This window comes from Pistacia vera, unplaced genomic scaffold (genome assembly GCF_008641045.1).
Source record: "Pistacia vera cultivar Batoury unplaced genomic scaffold, PisVer_v2 Contig92, whole genome shotgun sequence".
Lineage (NCBI taxonomy): Eukaryota > Viridiplantae > Streptophyta > Magnoliopsida > Sapindales > Anacardiaceae > Pistacia > Pistacia vera.
Window position 1 is genome coordinate 164,689 of NW_022196801.1, and position 21,980 is coordinate 186,668.

A 21,980-nucleotide genomic window follows, 5' to 3' on the forward strand; every position below is an offset into this window, starting at 1 on the left:
CCAACTCGACCTCACCGTCACCCTTGCAGGGAAGTAGGGTACCTTCTCACTTATAGGCTCCAACTTGTACTCTCTACAGTTTACAGTCCGCACAATTTGCACAATCGAAATAAATAAAATGTCAGCAACAAAGATAAACCAAAACAACTAATAAACAAAATATCAGCAACAAAAAATTACCGCTGTAGTCGCTTAAGCAATTTCGGATCGCTTAAGAGATCTTGACTCTGCACCATGCAAGATCGCTTAAGCGATTTCAAATCGCTTAAGCGACCAAGAGTTAACTGAGAATCTCTTAAGCGATACAAAAGATCGCTTATTATATCTGTGATTCTGCCTAGACCTAAGATCGCTTAAGCGACCAAGAGTAAATACTCATGATCGCTTAAGTGATCTTAGGTCTGGGCAGAATCATCTGCCTAGATCTCAGATCGCTTAAGCGATCGTGAGTGCAATCACGAGTAAAACAGAATAATCGCTTAAGCGATACAAATGATCGCTTAAGCAAAAGTACAAGCAATATTTACAAACAACGTACCCTATCTTCGCCGGCCTTCTCCTCGTCGCTTGAATCCTCGGACGACTCCTCCTGGCCTGAATTCTCGCCTGACTCCTCGTCTTCAAAACCGTTTGCTGGTTCTTCCCTTTGTTCTTGTGTCGTCAGCGTCTCCTTTGCATGTGGAGCACCTTCACTGTTCGGATGATCCACTAGAGTAGCCATTGAACTGCTTGCACCACCGGAATCTAGGATTCGAAGTGGCGTTAGGCTTTCCTTCTCATTGTCAGTGTCAGCCATGGTTTTGGATTGAATTTGGTGTCAAAGTTTGCAGTTTCGATCGAAAATGTGGACTGTATCGTCGGAAATGGCACAGATTCCATTTACGGTTAAGGAAATCAATTTTAGGGTTCAACAAATCGATCAAAAATCACGACTATATCGTCGAAAATTGCGACTGTATTCAGCTTAGGGTGCAAGAAATTGATTTAGGGTGCAAATTTATAGGTGTTTGATCGGAAAAAAATGCGTCTCTCTTTGGTTCAAGATATCGCTTTTTGCCGTAATGAATTTCGATTAAGCGAAGTGAATGGTGGGGCTTGTTTTGAGAAATTTCAAATTTTAAAAACTTTCATTATTTCTTATTCAGCCCACATATGTTTTAATATTTTCATTTTAACCTCTTTTACGTGTTTAATTAATCCTAACTATGTCACGTCATCTTCTCTAAATTAAAAAAAAAAATTGAAAAACAGTTTCAAGGCCATTTTCTTAAATGGAAACTTAGGATGGCCGGGCAGCTAAATTTTCTCCATTATTACCACCCAACTCTTACTTTTTTCAAAAAATACTAAAACAAACGCACCCCAAACCATTTTGTTTTATTTTATCTTTAGATTAAATATAGTACTCTTTATTATTAATGCATGTCTCCATTGTTAATGCAGATGTAAACTGCGAAAGTGAAAATTTTGTTTAGTTTTGTGGGGTCAATCCAGTTCCGTATCGTCAATTGGTTTCTTCATTGATGTTAGGTAATGTTGATTAATACTGCACGCTATTTCAATTTTGTGTTAGATATTACCTATGAAAATGCACCTGTTTCAATTTTTTTTTTTTTTTTTTTTAATGAGCCGGGGTATCCAGACTAGTTTATGCATCGACTGGATACGAATTCCAGTGGTTATCTTTTATTAACAGTTGTGAAAACTCGAACTCAGGAGATCATATAAACTTAGATTCTCCTTTACCCTTTTATCATCAAACCACCCAGTGGTGGTTACCTATTTCAATTTTGTAGCCCCTGTTATAAAACAATAAAAAAATATCGATTCATTGAGGAAAAGGAGAGAGAGGATTCGAACCTTCATAGTTCTTTGTTCCCAACTACACTGGTTTTCAAAACCGAAGCTATCAACCACTCGACCATCTCTCTAAGAGACAATTTTTATTTAACTTTTACTAAATAGAACACGGCCATATTAATTGATACCATCACTAAAAGTAGAAAAAGATATTGGGTGTGAATCTATAGGTATATAAAACTGCACCTTTTCATTATGTTGTCTATAGTTTTTTTTTTTTTTTTTTAATTATTATTATTATTTAAAAGATTTATTCTAAATTGTGAAACCAAAATTCCGAATGTTTTAGAATGAAATGATTACACCCTTATAATTGAATGATATTTGTCAAAAATAACAATAAAAAGAGTAAAATATGCAATACAATAAAAAACAAGTTTTTTGTATTTCCCCGAATATCTTATTGAATTATTAAAGTTTAAGGCTCCATTTGATTCACATATTGTGAAAACTTTTCTAGTTTTCCAAAAAAAATTAAGTTTGTTTCACCTATTTTCGAAAATATAATTCTAAGTTTTTTAATTTCCTTTAAAACCCTTAAATTTGTTAATTTAACTAAACAAACCCAAATTTTTTTTTTTTAAAATTGACAAGAACACCCCAACAACCCAAATTTACCAGATTCTAGCCACCACTGCCGGAATTTAGTGTAATGGCGCACTACGGGCTGAATCTGGCAGGTAGTGCACCGATCCAGCCTTTTCCGACCAGATCCACAATAGATTTGGTCATCAACGGCCAGATCTTTGGCTGTCGACAGTCGTCAATGACGGTCACATCTTTGGCTACCATTGACGACTAAATGCGACCAGATCTGACTGTCAATGGCCATATCAGCGCACGACCGGCGATATCGAGCCTGTCATATGCCGATACGGCAACTCTGACACCCTTCGACGGTGGTGGCCGGCTGTCCGTATTTATGAGTGAAGTTGGAGTGTTCTTGTTAACTTTGAATATTTTATTATAGGGGTGTTTAGTAAATAAATAAACATATAGGATATTTATGTTAATTTTCAAAATTCTATATCGTAATAACCGCCCAATTTAACTTTTTTTAAAAAATTATTCTAAAATCTACCCAAAAATAAACCAAACCGAGCCTAATATTTTTTTACGACACATGGGTGGCTGGTTAAGGAGGTATATATACACGTGTTGATTGTTTTCTCCTATTCAAGCACTTGTCGTCTTCACTTTTCTTTTTCTTTATTTTTTTAATTTGTACGGGATTTTGACTATAATATTTACACTTTCTCAAATTTTATATGTTTTTATTAAAAATATAACTCTAAAATCTGATGATTTACTAATTATATTTTTAATAAAACAGCAAATCTTATATTACTAATATATATTGTTAGACTATATTAGGTTTTATAGTCTAGATTAAGTCTAATATTTAACAGTCTAATTAAAACATGTTAAATCATGCAAAAAGATGTTAGACTTGATAGTTTAGTGTATTTAACTATTTTTATTATTTAATTTTTTATTAAAAGTAATTAGATTAAATCATATGATTTTATTATTAAATCTGCCATTTAATCAAACCTTTTACATTTTAGGAAGTAAAATTAACAAAATTGCTTATATATGGAAATATTTCTATTTCGATTGACCTTTTAGCGGTTGAAGCAATTTCAGCACAAGAGGCCAACTAAAATAAAGTGTTCTAATAAAATAATGGGTATTTTGTTTAATAAAATATATAAAATGTAAAAAAAGAAAAAAAAAATCATTTTGTTTATCTATTTATAAAGTAATGCTATACTTACACCACTTTTTTACATCATTTTTATTATGTTATGATGTGGCATATGCTATAACCATACAAATTCTATTACAGTATTAAAAATTAAAAATAATTAAAAATTGGTGTGATTGTGGCATATATCACATCATGATGCAATGAAAATTGTGTAAAAGAGTGATGTAAATGTAACATTACTCATTTATAAAACTTTTCAAACTAATCATTTATTTTATTGGTCATGAAAATACCAATGATTGAATTCATATTTGCAACTTTGTGATAATAAATTGAGTGAATGACAATTTTCAACCCAAGGTTTACTGTAATTATATTTGGCCGAACGACTTACACCTACCCAAGGTTTGGCGAAACCACAGATTGGTATCCAAAAGGTTTGAAAATGACAAACAGATACTTTCCGTCATGTGCTGTTAATGAAAAGACTAGAATGCCCTTTGAAAAATATTAGGCTATTTTTTTAATTACTTTTAGACCCCTTAAGTTTTATTAATTTCAAATACCCCTAGAAAAAAGTTTAAAAATTAATAAAAACACCCCTACCCACCCATACTTGTCAGATTATGGTGGCCACCACTGGTGGTAGCTGAAATCTATCACAACGGTCTACGTCACCACCGGAAATGGCTGGTAATTCACCTATTTGGCCTTTTTCGGCTGGATCCACAGTGGATTTGACCGAAAAAGGCCAGATTTGACGTGAAAATGCCAGATCTGGCCGGAAAGTGACGGCCAAAGAAATGGCCATCGTTGACTGTCACTGACGGCCAAAGATGGAGTGTTGGGGCCGTCGACGACCAAATCTGGTCATAGATTTGGCATTTTCTGACCATATTCGTGGTAGATATGGTCGGAAAATGCCATATTAACACCCTAATCGCTAGATCCGACAAATATGTGGTGTAACGCAATTCTCTGGCTAGATTCCGACAGTGGTGGCCGGAATCTGGTACTGCGGCTGGTGGGAGTGTTTTTGTCATTTTACAAAATTTTTATATATTGGGGTATTTAGTTAAATTAGCAAACCTATGGGGTTTTTTTATCAATTTTTAAAAAACTAAAATATTAAACTTTCAAGGGCATTCTAGTCTTTTTACTAACAACACATGAAGGAAGGTACCTGTTTGTCGTTTTGAAACTTTTTTAGTACCAATGCGTTTCAGCAAACCTTGGGTAGGTGTAATTTGTTTCCCCAATTATATTTTCTCATTCATAAACCGTCATGGAATCTATTACCTGATAAGGGTAAAGCTACGAAAATATTATAATACCCTTTACTTTTGGCTTTGTAATTTTTAAAAGGCTAAATGACATATTCCCACCTAAACTTTATTAAATGTACTTTTTTACAACTAGTTTGGTTTATACCTAGTTAGTAAATACGGGTAAGGCAAAAAAATGATACGAGAATTATACGGATATAATACGGTAAACGGTGAAAAATACATTTATGAAAATTCGGCTATAAAATTTGGATACGGGAAAAATACGGTACAGGTATATACGGGTTTAATACAGTGCATTGCCAATAATACGTTTTGAAAAATACGGCAATATCAATCTTAGTTTTAACATTTTTATGGACTATCTGGTTAAAATTAACATAACATTTCAAATGTAAAGTATTCAATTAACCAATAACACAAATACACAATATATAAACACATCTAAAATTGGCATTAACACTTCACATTACACAGATTATATAAAAATATAATATAGATATGAACTTAACAAGGTACTGAAATTTTTCACAGGCAAGCTACCAAAGTTTTACTGCTTGGCTTGAGGGAGGATGTTAGAGTATTGCAAGGTAGTTGGAGTTTTACAATTGATCAATGATGGAGATGCTAGAAGAATGATCAACGGTGGAGATGTTATTTTGTAAAGGATGGCCAACGTGGCTGATGCTTGTATAAAAGAAATTTAATATTCAGTTGAAAAAGTTAAGCAAATAAAAAATAAGTTTTAGTTATGGAAAGATTCAACATTTTCTCTCTCTCTCTCTTTCTTTTCTGAAATTTCTGTTTGGTTCTTGAGAAAGTTTCGCAACTTTCAAATCTTTTTCTTTTTCTTGATCCTAGGACTCTATTACATCTTCACGCCCTCTAAAGAAGCCACTATCCATCACAATCCCCTCAAGCCATTCGTGCAACTAGACAACCAATCAAGCCCAGAGTCCTCACGACCAACCATAGTAACAAATACAAATATAAGGAAGAAGAAGCCTGGAAAAAGAGAACAAGAGATGAAGAAAGCTGAAAACGTGAAGAACTGAGGAAGAAAAGCTAAAGAAGAACTAAGGAAGAAGAAGAACCGAACTAAGGAAGAAGAACTGCTGCTGACTGCCGAAGAATTGAAGAAGAACGACTGAACCAGATATGTTTTAATTTTTTGTATAAGCCCACCAAAACGATCGTTTTGGGGGTGTGAGATTTTTTTTTTTTCAAAAATTCGTGAATAATTCGTGAATTATACTCGAATTATACAAGAACCCTTACTATACGCGAATTATACGGTATATTTTATAAAATACGTATACGCGCGTTTATACGCGAATTATACGGTTGTCTGTACAATTCGCGTATAATACACGTTTTTACTAACTAGGGGTTTATATTAATTTTAGGGTTAATAAAATTTAAAAATAAAATCTGTCAGAATCACACCCAGGTGGGTGTGAATCAGTTAGAATCACTGGGTGTGATTCCAGCCAACTTTATTTTTCAGTTATTAATTTTTTTATACGAATTTTTTTTTTTTTTTTTTGCAAATTTTTTTTGGGGAAATTATATTTTTGTAATTTCATAAAATATATACAATTTTAATGAAATATTGTTTTATAGTTTTATAAATATTTAATTGACAAATATTATAATATTTTTTAAAAATGCTATTTTAAATTTTAAATATTTTTAGAAACATGCATACTTTGAAAGTGAAACCTCCGTTATAATTATAGAAATTGAATATAGGAATTTAAATGGCTGATTTCAAAAGTTAGTAGAGGTAATTTTATGTGTTTATAACTTAACAGTGTAACATTAACCATATAATAAATATTGTACGAACTGAAAAAAATTGCCTTTTTACTATTAAAAGATAAAACTAACGTCTGAATTTAACAATGGTTGGGAAAAAAATATAATGTCTGAATTCAACGATGGTTGGGAAAATATTTTTTTCAAAGTTTATGGGTGAGAATGCAATTATGGAAAATTTTGGCTGGGCAAAGTTATTCACTCTAAAACTTTTAATTTAAATCTTCAGAGTTTTTGATTATGACAGTTCATGATCATTAGTTATTTTGTGTGTTGCTGTCAAAACCGCAGACTTATCGTATTTTGAGGAGATTTTGGTTGGCGGCGCCGTGGCGGTGCACACCAACCCAAGCCAACACGTAGCTTCTCATGAAAGCATTACATGTGTAGAAATAGAATTATCTCATTATAAATTTTTATTTTAAAAGCTTATAATTTGCCGTTAACAATAAAATTAAAAAAATTTTAGATTAATCAAATTTCGTAATTTCACAAATAAATTATAATTTATTATAATAATATAAAAATTATTTAATATTTTTCTTTTAATTTCAGATCTTATGCTCTTCTAAAATTAAAAGCAACAAAAACTATTATTTAATCTCTTCTTGGGAGTTTTCTTATTGGTTTATTTCTTATTTTTATTTTTTTTATATCATAAATTTTATATTTTGAAGAACTCTTAAGAGTTACATTGTTTAAATGGAAAAACAATCATACAACAAAAAATTACTATAAATTGAGACCCATATATAAAAATATAAGATATTAAAAGATTTCAGATCTTAAGCAAAACTATATAAAATAAAATCTCTCTATAGTCATAATAATGGGTCTAACTAATTTTATTACTATGATGTGATTATAACTTAATAGAGGTGTAGTTACAAAAAATTCTTATTTCATAATTCATGTTTTAATAATACAATATTAGTATTTCAATTTATGTTTTAATAGCATTAGGGTTTTAATTCAGCGCTTCAATTACCTACTTTTGAAATGAATAGAAGATCATGTCTTGGAACCAACAAAAATAAGTGTTCTTGATGGAATTGTAAATGCAGTTGCTGCATGGTCAATTGATGTGAAGCTACAGATAATTGCCAATTGTTTTAAGCATTGCAAAATTAGATCTCTGATGTTGATGAATTGCAAATTACAAATGAAGTAGATGAGGAGAATAAAAAAGTCATTGTAGATTTGAGTGATCAGATTCGACAACTTCACTATACTAATCAAATGGATATTAATGTATTCATTAATCATCCATATAAGCAACAAGTTATGTATGTTTTAACTGAAGAAGAAATCAATACTACAATTAGACAAGAAAATGAAGGAAATAATAATGAGGATGATAATATGGAAATACAAAAAGTTTCGTGTCAAGAAGCTCTAAACATACTTAAGAAGCTAGAAACATTTGGTTTCAACTAAAAAATGTCAATATCAGCGAGTAATGTACCTGCAAGTTAAAAGATGTGATAACAACTCTAAAGAATAAATCATTATCCCAAATAATTTTAAATAAATATTTTTATTTCATCTTAAACCTTTAATGTAACATAACATACATTTCCTTTTTTTTTTTTTTTTTTTTTTTTTTTTTTAATATACAAATAATTATTACTATATAGAGACAACTTTTCTTAAGACGGAAATTAAAAACATTATAACTTATTACAATGTAGAGTTTATTTTTATTTATAACTATCCCAAATTGGGAATATAATTTTTTATGACTGTATAAAATTTATTCTTATGTGGAGCATTACTATAGAGAAGTTTTATTATATAAATAATTTTTTTTTTTTTTTGAATATGTATGAAACACTATTGTTAATATATATATATTTTTAAATATTATTATCTATTCAAGATAGAAGATGAGGGCTAAAAATAAAAAAAGATAAAAGGACTAAAAATCACTTCCCATTTAATTATTATAACTTCAGAGAAGAACATGTTAAGTGAGAATATAGAATAAGAATTAAGAATAGATAGAATAACTTCCTAATCTTTCGCCTTCTCTAACTCTTAAACCTTTCAAGTTCTACAACTTCAAAGCATTTTATTAGCTTTAATTTCATTTATAATATTTCATAATCTTGAGTCTATAAATTGATATATTGTGAAAGATGATGTACACTCAACTTTGGAATAGAAAAAAATTGGTTATATTTCCCCTCAATTATCTTCTCTCTTCTTATAGCTTATTTTATAATACGATATCAGCACGAGTCTCTAACCATATCAACTTGTCAAAGGAAAAAAAAAAAATTCTCATCAAGTTTCAAGCTTTTGTCTCTTATCAAATTTGGAGTTGAAGTTTTCCATTTGTCAAGTAAGTAAATTCAATTTTGCTTGTATCTCAATATGCCTTCTAAATATGTTGGAATGTTTAACCATTTTTATAGTATAAAATATATGAAAGTGTTTTAATTTGGAACGTTTTGATTTCATTATAAACAAAACATTGTATAGTGATAGATTTATAATTGGATTGATATTTTAAGACATACATATATCTGTAGATATTTGTTTTTATGATTTGTGTTTTCAAATGATTAAATTCTTTATAATTGTAATAAATTGTATATGCCTTATTGTTATTCTAAATTCTTATTTGTGGTAATGTTTTCATTTTATTAGAGATTGTCTAATTTATTAAATATTTCTTTTATAGTTTTCGTCATGACAAATCTTACTAAACTTGAATTTGTGGCTCTTGATATCACGGGCAAGAATTATTTCTCACGGATTCTTATGCTGAAATTCACTTAGATGATATGGGTCTTGGTGACACCATCAAAGAATGAAATGAATCATCCAACCAAGATAAGGCTAAAGCCATGATTTTCCTTTGACATCATCTCCATGAAGGATTGAAAATTGAATACCTTACAGTAAAAGATCCACTTACTCTTTGGGAAAATTTGAAGGAAAGGTATGACCACCAAAAAACTATGATTTTTCCTAGAGCTCGTTATGATTTGATGTATTTACGTTTACAAGATTTTAAATCAGTAATTGAGTATAACTCTGCAACATTTAGAATTAGTTCTCAATTAAAATTATGCAGAGAAAATATTACTGATGAAGATATGTTAGAGAAATCATTCTCTACTTTTCATGTATCAAATGTGCTCCCGCAATAACAATATAGAGAAAAGAGTTTTAAAAAGTATTCAGAACTAATTTCATGCCTTCTTGTGATTGAACAAAATAATGAGCTATTGATGAAAAATCATGAACCTCACCCATCAGGTTCTACTCCATTCCTTAAAGTGAATGTGACAATATCTAATAATCATAGCTTGGGAGAGGTCATGCCCATGGTCGTGGCCATAGCTGTGGACATAGTCAAAGTCGTAATAATCACAATCATGGTAGTTGTAATTATAACTCTTCTGATTATAAAAGTGGAATAATGATGAAGAGAAAAAGGAAAAGAGCAAAAGTGAACAATAAAAAAATTCGAAGAATATAGACAATTTGTGCTATGATGTGGCATGAAAGGACATTGGTGATGTACCTGTCATATGGCTAAACATCTTGTTGAACTTTATCAAGCATCATTTAAAGAAAAACTATAAAGAAAGGTGACAAGTTCATACATAAAATCTGGCACAAAACATCCGATACAAAATTAAAATAGCTGATAGTATTTATTGCATCACATTACATCAACGAAGAAACCTACTGAAAATTTAAACGTCAACTAGCATTGCTGACACCGAAATGGATTGATCACATCACCAAATAAAATTGTCACCCACATCTTTAAATCTGCATTAATCACATTCCGGAAAGCAATAGGCTTTTAGTTCATTAATAACAAAGAATATCAATGAAAACGGCCTAGATGATGATGATGATGGTGGTGGTGGTGGTGGTAGGTTCAGGGTAAGCTTTGTGATTAGAAGGCCCTCAAGGGAGAGGAGGACGAAGATGACGATGATACCAGAGGTAAGAACTGAGCCTCCAGCTGTTCCCCTTGTTCCTTCAACAATTTTTCAATTTCAGTTCTATGGTGGGTTTAGCCGTTTAAGTTAAGGTTGATGATTATAATGCCCTCAAGTGAGAGGATGACGAAGATGAGGATGGTCATGGGTTTAGGGTAAGCTTAGTGATTAGAACTCCCACAAGGGACACGAGGACGGTGATTACGGAGGGTAAGTAAGAAAGTACAAACGTTTGCAGATCTTTAGAAAAAAAAAAAAAAAAAAAGAAAAAAATCTGGACTAACCATTATCGAAATTATCCCTGTCGCTGAGTGGTTACACGAAAGCTCCAGTGGTGGGATACGGCGGTACACTTGGTGCTGGTGTTGTTGATGAAGGTGGTTCTATCCTATTATTAAAGTGGTTTCAGACAGGAGGAGAACCTTGAGGGTTGGAGAAACTTGTGCTTCCTCCTTGTTCATTTATAACCACGTAACATGGCGCTACTTGCAGTTGCGTTTTGTGTTTGAAGGTGGGGAGACGGTTGTAGATTGCTAGGGTTTGCAGATGCTGAAACATGAAAGTGGCCATAGGCGTTACCAGTAGTTGACATGGTTAATGTGTCAATCTAATCTCTATATCTCTCTCTATTTATACACAAATTGCATTATTATTTATTGGAAATTTTGAAGGTGTCAATACAGGCTGTCACATGTTATGCAATGTGTTATGCATCAACGTGTTATTAAACGGAGGACTCTAGATTTTTTTTTCTAAACGTGAAATGAATAAAATATAATATCCAATTATCTTATTATTATGTTATAGAACAGTTTTGTACTCAGAAGAGTTAATTTATTATGATAAATATTCTCAATTACTTCTTCCAATTATCTCTGTCTTCTGGACAAGTTTCGTTTTCGGTTTCGTTTTCGTTTTCTGATTTTGCGGCAAGGGAGCTGGCATTTTTATATACAATACAAATATTAACGAGTATAGCTGTAAATAATATTAAAAATGGGAAACGGTGAACAATGAAAGGTCATAACTGAAGCTATAATTACCGTAGAATTTAAAGTTAGATTGTATTTTGACCTTTCTGAATTTGATATTTCAACTACTACGTTCTATGTTGTCTTTTGCTTATTGATACTACAAACACATTCATGTTCTTGTCGCATTGACCATATCTAATCCTGCCCAAGACACGCGCATGATTTCATCGAGGCCATATCTCAAATTGATATTCGGGAGGGTTATATATATATATATATATATATATATATTTTAGTTCTTTTTCCCTTGTAGGTAATGGAGACGTTCACGTAGCTTAGTTTGCATGTATAAATCACGTCTTTGCTGAAGACAAACCACAAGAGACTTTTGGCTCACATGAAGTCAACAACCATTAACCTTACGTCATTTTACTTGCCCTTTTGATTTTGACATGTTATTTGTCTGTTTTTCAAATTAAACATACCTAAACAAATGTTTTTGTATATTAATTATCCTAATTTATCCTTATATGTAAATCGAGATATTACATTCTATAATTATATTATTTAATTTAAGAAATTATTAGTTATCATACTAAATTACTAATTACTTTATATAAAGAAGATTCTAAAAGGTTAGAATTTCAGTTATGTTGTCTGATTCCAGCCGCCGGCAACCAGAAAATTCTTTTGCGCATAAAGACAGTAACTATATATTAAAATGTTCTTCAGTCTTCATTTTCTACATTGCACTTCAAACCTACATTCATCTCACAAACTCATTCAGTTCTCTACATTGTACAAACATTCATCAGTTCTTCATTATCTATATTGCATTTTCTACATTACACTTCTTCAGTCTTCATTTTCTACATTGTACTTCAAACCTGCATTCATCTCACAAACTCATTCAGCTCACCTAACTCAATTTTCTGCATGTTACAACCACACTCATTTTTTTTCTGCATTTTCTGTTCTGCATTTGCAACCACACTCATTGAACAGCAACCATGCATTTTTTTTTTTCTTCTGCATTTTCTGTTCTCCATTTGCAACCATACTCATTGAACAGCAACCATGCATATTTTCTGCATGTTACTACCACACTCATCTTTTCTGCAATTTTTTCTTTTTTTTTTCTGCATTTGCAACATAGAACAGCAACCATGCATTCAGCTCACAAAATTCAATTTTCTGCAGTTTCAGCTATTCAGTCAGCACACAAATTTAATTTTTCTGCAGTTTCAGCTATTCAGTCAGGGCACACATTCAATTTTCTGCAGTTTTTCAGTTTTCTCCTGTGCGTCAACTGCATTCTCGCTTAGGCAGTGCACTCAGATAATTCTGTAGTGACATTTAACTTCTCTCACAACAGTTGAAACCTAGTTCCAGATAAGGGTTTAGTCAAGATGTTTGCTTTCTGATACTCAGATGCAACATACTGCACTGCTACAGCCTTCCTTGCAACTAGTTCTCGCACATAGTGAACCTCAATTTCTATGTGTTTAGTGCGAGCATGAAAAACCGGATTTGAGGAGAGAGCCCCTGCACTTATATTGTCGCACCAGATCACAGGAGCATGCTTGATATCAACGTTTAATTCTTGAAATAACAGTTGTATCCAGACAACTTCAGTGGCAGCTTCACTGAGGGATCTGTACTTAGCTTCTGTTGATGAAAGTGACACTACTTTCTGCTTTTTGGAACTCCATTGAATTAGATTTTTACCAAGGAAAATGGCATACCCACTAGTGGATATGCGATCATTAATATCACTTGCCCAATCAGCATTGGCATAAGCTTCAAGCTCCAGATGTGAGTGTTTTGTAAACAGCAGACCATGGTTCAGTGTTCCTTGAATATACCGTAACACCCTCTTGCATGCTACCCAATGTGCTATGGTCGGATGCTGACGAAACTGACTTAACTTATTCACTGTGAAAGCTAAGTCAGGCCTAGACAGTGTTAGGTATTGTAAACCTCCAATTATGCTCCGATAAAATGTCGGTTGATCAAACAACTCTCCCTCTTCTTTACTAAGTTTAGTTCCAACAGCCATAGGAGTAGAACTAGGATTACACCCTGCCATATTTGCCTTTTCCAGTAAATCCTTTGCATACTTGGACTGTGTAAGTAGCAGACCAGAAGCGTTCCTTTTAACCTCAAATCCAAGGAAAAAATGGACTGGACCCATCACCTTTAATGCAAACTGACTGTTCAGGTCTTGAATCATCTTAGTTATAAGTTCAGGAGAATTTCCAGTTACCAAAATATCATCAACATACACCAACAAATAGACTACAACTGATCCAGCATTGTAGAAGAACAAACTTACATCCGAAGTGCTGTTTTTAAAACCACAAGATAGGAGGGTTGTTTTCAGTTTATCAAACCAGGCCCGGGGGGCTTGCTTCAACCCATATAAGGCTTTTCTCAGTTTGCAAACTTGTGCCGGAATAGTGGGTTCGGAAAAACCTTTAGGCGGCATCATGTACATGTGCTCCGTAAGATCCCCATTTAAAAATGCGTTGTTCACATCCAGCTGATGAATCTCCCAGCTATGATGGACTGCTAGAGTGAACATAATGCGAATTGTAGTAGCCTTGACCACGGATGAAAACTTATCAAAGTAATCTAGGCCGGGGGTTTGTTGAAACCCTTTAGCCATAAGCCTAGCTTTATACTTCTGCAAAGTTCTATCAGAGTTAAGTTTGGTTTTAAATATCCATTTATAGCCAACAATGTGCATACCTTCCTCATATGAAACTAACTCCCATGTTTGATTCTCAAGAAGAGCTTGATATTCCTTCTCCATAGCAGTCTTCGATTCAGGGACAGACAGTGTTTCTTTAACTTGTTGAGGTTCTTTAAGAATAACTTGAGTAGTGAGGAAAGCTTGAGCTAATGATTGTGCATGCTTGGCCTTAAGTCGTGTGACCATAGGATGTGTATTAGTAGAGGAAACTTCATGATCTGGTGTTGTTATAGGCAGAAAAACTTCTAAATTAATGCCTTGATGAGTGGTGGGATTGATATCTGAAGCTATGTCATCGGTAGAGTATGAGGATTCAGCATGTACACATCCAGGAGAGACAGAAGATGTTCCAACCTGTTTATGGTCTTGAAATGTAGTAGGTAAAACACATTCTGGAGTGACAATCTGTTCATGTTCTTGAGATGCAGTAGGTAACACACAACTTGGAGAGACAAAGGATGTTACAATCTATGCAGGTCCTTGAAATTCAGTGGGTAATTCTCCACTTATATCCTTTGCAGGAGTAGTCCTAGAACTCACAATATTTTTATTAACATTTCTACCAGTACCGACTAGAAATTGAGCAGACAAACTTGCAGTTACAGTGGGGTCAATAGGTCTACTAGGAGAAACTACTGTACATTCAGGTATGAACCATGCAGAACCAAAGTTAGACTGTATGTTTGGTACATAACCAGAAGACCCAATGTTTGCAGTATCATCAAACCAGATTTGAAGGGAAACTCCTTTTCATTAAACTTCACCTGTTTGGCTACAAAGATTCTCCTAGATTTGGTCATACATTTATAGCCTTTATGAGAAAGACTATAGCCTATAAATATACATTTTTCAATATGAAATGAGAGCTTATGTTTTCTATACGGTCTGAGGTATGGAAAACAGCTGCATCTGAAGACTTTAAGATCAAGATAGTTAGGTTCATGCTTCATCAACACAGTGAGAGGAGACACAAGATTAAGAACAGTGGACGACAGTCTGTTAAGCAGATAGATTCCTGTGGAGAAGGACAACCACCAAAAATTTAGAGGCATGCTAGCATATGCTAAGAGAGATAGTCCAAATTCAGTAATAGATCGGTGTCGTTTTTCTATCCTTCTATTCTGTTGGTGTAAATAAGGGCAGGGATGTCTGAACATTATACCATGCAAGCTGAGATACTTGGAGAAAGACCTAAACTCCCCACCCCAATCAGTTTGTAGACTTTTAATCTTAGCATTGAATTGTTTTTCAACAAATACATGAAACTAAGTAAAAACTTCAAATGCTTCAGACTTGACTTTGAGTGGATAAATTCATGTAAATCTACTAAAATCATCCAAGAAAATTATATAATATCGGTACCCTTCTCTGGACAATATTGGGGCAGGTCCCCATAAGTCAGAATGTATTAATTCCAATGGAGCCTTTGCTCTTGATAAAGACACAAGAAAACTGCACTGTTTTAACTTCCCAAACAAACATGCTTCACAAATAGAATTTGCATTGTAATTTGATGAATGTTTTACATTCAATTTATTTAATACAACTTGTAATGACTTAGCACTAGGGTGCCCAAGTCTAGCATGCCACAGTAATGAAGAGACAGATACATCATCAGCACTCTTGTAGGTAGAAATCTTATTTGATACAAATGATGAAATGACAGCTTTATTAACTACTGAACTTAAAACATCTTCTGAATTATTCCTAGAGTGCACTTGAGAGCCAAATCGAACACCAGAATTGGTAGCAGTAACTGGGACATCAGGACTGGCAGTAGCAATAGCAACATCAGCAGCAACTGTAGGACATTGTGATGGAACATCTAACTGGTACAGACCATCCTTAACCATACCTTGAAGTAGTATCAATTTGCTGCTTCTATCCTTTATCACATAATAATCAGAATAGAACTCTACTATCACATTATTGTCCCGTGTTATTTGTGATATACTCAATAAATTCTTGGCAATGTTTGGAACACATAAAATGTTTTGAAGATGCACAACTCTATTTGAATTAAGTGATGGAATTAACAATGTACTTGTATGAGTAATCTGCAGAGACTCTCCATTCCCAACCTGAACCTTGGAACCACCTGAATAATTGGTCTCGTTCACTATTTGAGATGGATCAGCAACCATGTGATTGGATGCTCTTGAGTCCATGTACCAGGACTAATCCTTCACAGTTTGTGGTGTTGCCATCTGAGAACCTGAAGCTAAATTCACATCAGGATTTGCAACAGGATGAGAAAAAATTGGAGAACCAGCAGAATGTGACTGATGTTGATGCAGTCCTTGAGAAAGATAATTTCCATAAATAGTTCCAGGTGCACACTGATTTCTCAGGGGTCCTCCATAAGTAGTATAATCATGATGAGCTCTAGCATCATTATAAATGGACCTATCCTGAAAATTTGTTCTAGCAAAAAAAGCTTGTGCATGTGTAGAGTCATTGGATGTTGATGGAAATGGGGAATGAGCTTAACCAGGGGCAGAATATGATTGATTATGCCCTGCATTAGGAAGTCCAGTTGTAGAAAAGCCCTGATAGTCCTGATCAAATCTGTGGTAGTGTTAGTAAACTGATTAATGAAGTTGTTAAAGCTGTTAATCAGTTGTTAAAGCTGTTAATTCAGTTTAAGAAGTTTGTTAAAATGTTGTTAAGTTAGTTTTATAGCTGTAACAGTTTTGTAGTCTGTTTTCGTTCTGTTTTACGTCTCTGTAACAGTTTTGTTTTCTGTTTCTGTTTTTACGTCTTTTGCTTTGTTTTTACTATAAATATCATGTTACTGTACTTCTCTTTCAATGAGTTAAAAATACAGAAGAATTTCAGATCTCTTTTTCTTTGTTCTTCCCTGTTTTCTTCGTACCTCTCACATGGTATCAGAGCCATAGACAAACTTCATAAATGGTTGATCTCTCTCAATTCTCTCTCAATCAAAATACCTCAACTCAGAAGTTGACTTCTGAAACTGAAAGTTCTTCAGTATCTCCAGCCATGGCGTCTTCAACCCTACCTATTATCTCTCCCAAACTTACCAGAGATAATTATAGATTCTGGAAATCACAAATTCTATTTGTAGCAGGTTCTCATGATCTGGAGGAACATCTCCCCGGTTTGATTTCATGTCCAGCCCCCTTTATCAAGATCCAAAGTGAAAGTTCTGATGGAGTTACAGAAAAGAAACCTAATCCAGCTTATGTTCAGTGGAAAATAAATCACTAGTAAGTTGGCTTCTTGGATCCATATCTGAATCAATGTTTTCTGTTGTGTCAAAGTGTCAATTTTCTGCCGAAATGTGGATTGTTTTAGAAAAGAGTTCCTTACTGAATCTAGATCTAAAACCTTACATATCAAGAACTTACTACAAAATACAAGGAAAGATAATCTAAGTATTCATGATTACTTCATGAGAATGACAGGATTTGCTGAAGTTTTATCTTCCAGTGGTATAACAGTCACTGATGAAGAATTGTTAAACTACATTCTTGATGGCCTAACTTCTGAATATGACACTGTAGTAGTAAATATCACCACTAGACTTGAGTCTAGACTTGATCCACTTTCGGTCCAGGAAGCACAGATAATTCTACAAAAGTATGAGTTGAGGTTAGAAAAAGCTAATTTAGTGATGAACTCAATGGTTAACACTGAATTCCAAGGAGGGTCTGTTAACCTTGCCAATCTTACAATTGGTGATAATCACAAAAAATATCAAAGTGAAAATCACGCCTTCAATGGTCAACAGTCTCGGTTTACACCTATGCCACCTCTTGGCTTTGCATCCCACAATTCTAGTACTCCTCAAGTTGCTCATGGATCTAGTCACTTGGTTCCTGGATCTAACCATCTTGTTAACTCAGTTCCACAACACCAGCTTTACTCACCACAGTTTGGTGGCAGAGGGAGAGGGCGTGGATCTGGTAGAGGCAGATTTATATGGCAAGTATGTGGAAAAAATGGACACTTGGCTCTCAATTGTTATCACAGGTTTGACACAAATTATACAGGAGATATCAATCCACTGANAAAGGGCTTTATCGGTTGTATAAGTAATAAATTTTGTATATTTTTTGTTTCTTTATGTTTTCAAATGATCATATCGAATATATTTTTATTTTTAAAATTTTAAAATACTTCTTTTAAATAAATATATTGAAAGCTTTTTTATTTTTTATATTTTTGAAATACCACTTTTAGACAAATATATAGAACATGTTTCTATTTTTTTTACCAACCATTTTCAATATTTTTAAAATTAAAAAAACGCGTGGTAATAACGAGGTAAGATTTAAAAATTAACAAAAACGCCCCATAAGTTTGTTAATTTACTAAACACCTCTATAATAGAAATATTAAAAATTACAAAAAACACCCCCACCCATCCATTAAGTATTGGCAGCTAGCCACCATCGCCGGAGGATGGCCGAAGTCACTGTATCGGCTCACGATCGGTTAGATTTGACCGGTCGTGCGCTGAGATGACATTTTCTAGCTAGATCCACCACAGCTCTGGTCGAAAAAGGCTAGATCTACGGCTAGAGCTGGCCATTGATGACTAGATTTGGCCGCGTTTGGTCGTTAACGACTAGCTACCACCAAAGATCTGGCTGTTAACGGCCAAATCTTTAGTCGTAGATCTGTCATTTTCTAACTAGATCCACGGTGGATCTAGTCGGAAAAGGCTATATCGACGTACTATCAGCTAGATCTAGCTGGTAGTGCGCCATTATACTAGATTCTGGCTACCTTCTGACAGTGGTTATCGAAATCTGGCAAATGTGGGTGGATGAAGGTGTTTTTGTTAATTTCTAAACTTTTTTTGGAGGTGTTTAGTTAAATTAACAAACTTAAGGGGTTTAAAATTATTAAATAAAATATAATAGTATTTTCAGAATAGGGAAACAAGCATGTATTTTGATTGGAAATGATAGGAATAGGATAGGGCAAAAATAGGGAAACAAACACACCAAAGAAACTGTCATAAGGATGACTGAGTTGATATTGTACATAAAACACTTTGTCCTTTGCTCATGTATTTATTCCAAGGATCATTAAATTCCAATCGGTAGTCTCAGTTTCTCTTGACTGTTTCATTTTTACACACCATGTAACTGTAGTTTATTTAGAAATTGTGTGGTCCTCTTCACATCGGTGCTAGACGTAAAGAGGAAGGGAGTCACTTACCAATGGGTGAGTCGGGCTGGCCAGTAATAGTGCCTAACCTGAAGAGGGAGTCGAGGCCATCGGCCAAGGCTGAGTCGGGCCGGCCAATAATAGTACCAGACAAGAAGAAGGCGCCACATGATTGGGTGAGAACAAACGTTATGATCCTTTCATGTGATTTGCTGGAGGAGAATGTTATGATCACAAATTTGCTGGAGGAGAATGTTATGATCCCACATTGATGCCAAATGTAAAGAGTGTGTCACTATCACGTGAATGAGTGGAGGAGAATGTTATTATCATACATCCAATGGACATGGGTTAAGTCTTGAGTTTAAAGGATGAGTAGATAATATTGTTTAATAAGCTAGTCTCTTGTACAGTTGATAAACGTCTTGTTCGTGACAAGATGACCTTATTTTGTCATCTTCTTTATTTCTGTCAGTGGAAAATTCTGTTTTACATTCTAATGTAAATCTAGGTGATAAGTATTGAATTTGTTTAATAGTTGATTTCGATGCTCATATAAAATAGCTTGTCTTGTTTAATATAATATTTAAACGTTTTTTTTTTCTTTTTTTTTAATTACTGGAGGTATTCGGACTAGTTTATGCATACCTCAACTAATCTCGGGTCTTGGAACTGTCGGTCGGATAAAAACTCTAGTGACTACCCCTATTATTACTAGGGAGACTCAAACTTAAGAGTTTATAAAACATTCTTTTACGTTTTTACCATCAAACCACTAAGTGTTGGTTTATTTTAAACACTTTTGATTGCAGGTAGCAGGTAGCAAATATACTTAAATATTAGAGTCTGGCGTTTTCTCTTTTCCTAAAACAAAATCATAGCCATTATAAAGCATATATATTGAGAGACAAAACTCATACTCATTTTTAATTAATAGCTCAGATATCAAAATCCAGATTATTAAACTTAAACAAACTTCACAATTTCTTATGTGAAATTGCGAAGGCCAAAGAAAAATTTATTATTAAATAACACGAGCAACCTAATGCCATTGAGTTTTGCTTCTCAATCAAGACTTGAATTGAATATTAAACCAGATCCTCTTAACTTGTCTTCCATAATTTTATCTAGCCTTGCTCCCATCTCCAATGTCAAAGTATTTTTCCAATCTCCAATCTCACCTTTTCGGAAGTACATATTGTTATCAAATCCACCTTTTTCATCAGGACGATGCTTTCCCATCTTGTTCACCTCCAAATTACTCAGATTCTCAAAGCTGCAAAATTCAAGAATTTTGTCGACTGCGCCTTCCCTTTCTTCCTCCAACGAGAAAGAAAACCCCATAAAGTCGGCCAACTTCTTCAAGTAAAATCTAGCGTCCTTCATCATCTCTTCATATTTCAAAAACAAAACTCTATTCGGCCATTCCTGGCTCGCTTTCCAGTAGCTTAAAACGTGATCCCAATAGGGTCCATATACAGAACATCCATTACAATACAATTCAAATGCTTCCTGTAAAGAAATCTTTCCGATATTATACTGAGAACTCAGCTTATTTGTGAAGTGCCATAGCGAAACAAATGAATCCTTTGGATCCCTACATATGTAAACAATTTTACAATCTGAATTTATAACAGATTTTGGTAAGGAAGAATAAAGAACATGTGTGGACCAAAGTGGGACTCTTGGTTTAGTATTTTGGATAATTGGATTTTTAATGTAATCTTTCTCCAAGAAGGGAATGCAATCATGAGGATTTTTACAGAGTAAAGGGTTTGAAGAATTTAGGGTTCTTGTTACGGTTGCGAAAGCGAGAGCCTTAAGCCAAGTGGTACCTGTTTTCATGGCGCTGCAGAGAAAAATGTCATCAGGTTGAGGCTTGAAATTTTCTTGAGCGAACATGATTCCTTCTAAGTAATTTGGTGTCAACCAGAAGCCTTGGTATAGGCAAAGAGGCTGTGCAAATTTCCAGCCATTTTCTTGTGGAAGAGTTGAAATTATCTCTTTGTATTTTGTTAGGCTTTTGGGAATGACTTGGTCTTCTTTAGAGGTTTCCATGTTGTAATGGTTCTGATTTTGCCTCGGTTCCTGCTGCAATTCAATAGTATGATAATTTAGGGCTTGACATCCAAGTTCAAGTTATTAAGTAAGGATACAATATTCATATTAAAGTCTAATAAATCTTTAATGTGAAAGGTGAATTTATTTTTTTATCGCACGAGAATAGAGACAAAATTATTGAAACTGAAAGCAAATACGTTACAAGAAAAACATAAAATAATAACAGAACACAATAGTTTATCTTGGTTCGTTGACTTCGTTCCTTTTTCAAGGAATTATGTTCAACATTCAAATAGAGCGATTTTATTGAGTATCGAAAAACTACATAACACAAAGATAAACATTATTGACAGCTCACTTTTTTCTCTATCCTCACTTCTTAGGTTTTTCACTATTACAACAAATATA

At 33.6% G+C, this 21,980-nt stretch overlaps 1 protein-coding gene across 1 annotated transcript; it reads right to left on the reverse strand.

Annotated features, from left to right (window-relative positions):
- Window positions 1-20,576: 20,576 nt before the first annotated feature.
- Window positions 20,577-21,428, reverse strand: LOC116120056 (cytosolic sulfotransferase 17-like). Its single transcript, XM_031406000.1, has one exon. The coding sequence runs from the start codon at window positions 21,411-21,413 to the stop codon at window positions 20,577-20,579; it is 837 nt and encodes a 278-aa protein (XP_031261860.1). The 5' UTR covers window positions 21,414-21,428.
- Between the last annotated feature and the right edge of the window lie 552 nt (window positions 21,429-21,980).

Excerpts from the sequence above, each read along its gene's own strand:
- LOC116120056 (XM_031406000.1), bottom strand. The coding sequence starts at position 21,413 with ATGTTCGCTCAAGAAAATTTCAAGCCTCAACCTGATGACATTTTTCTC.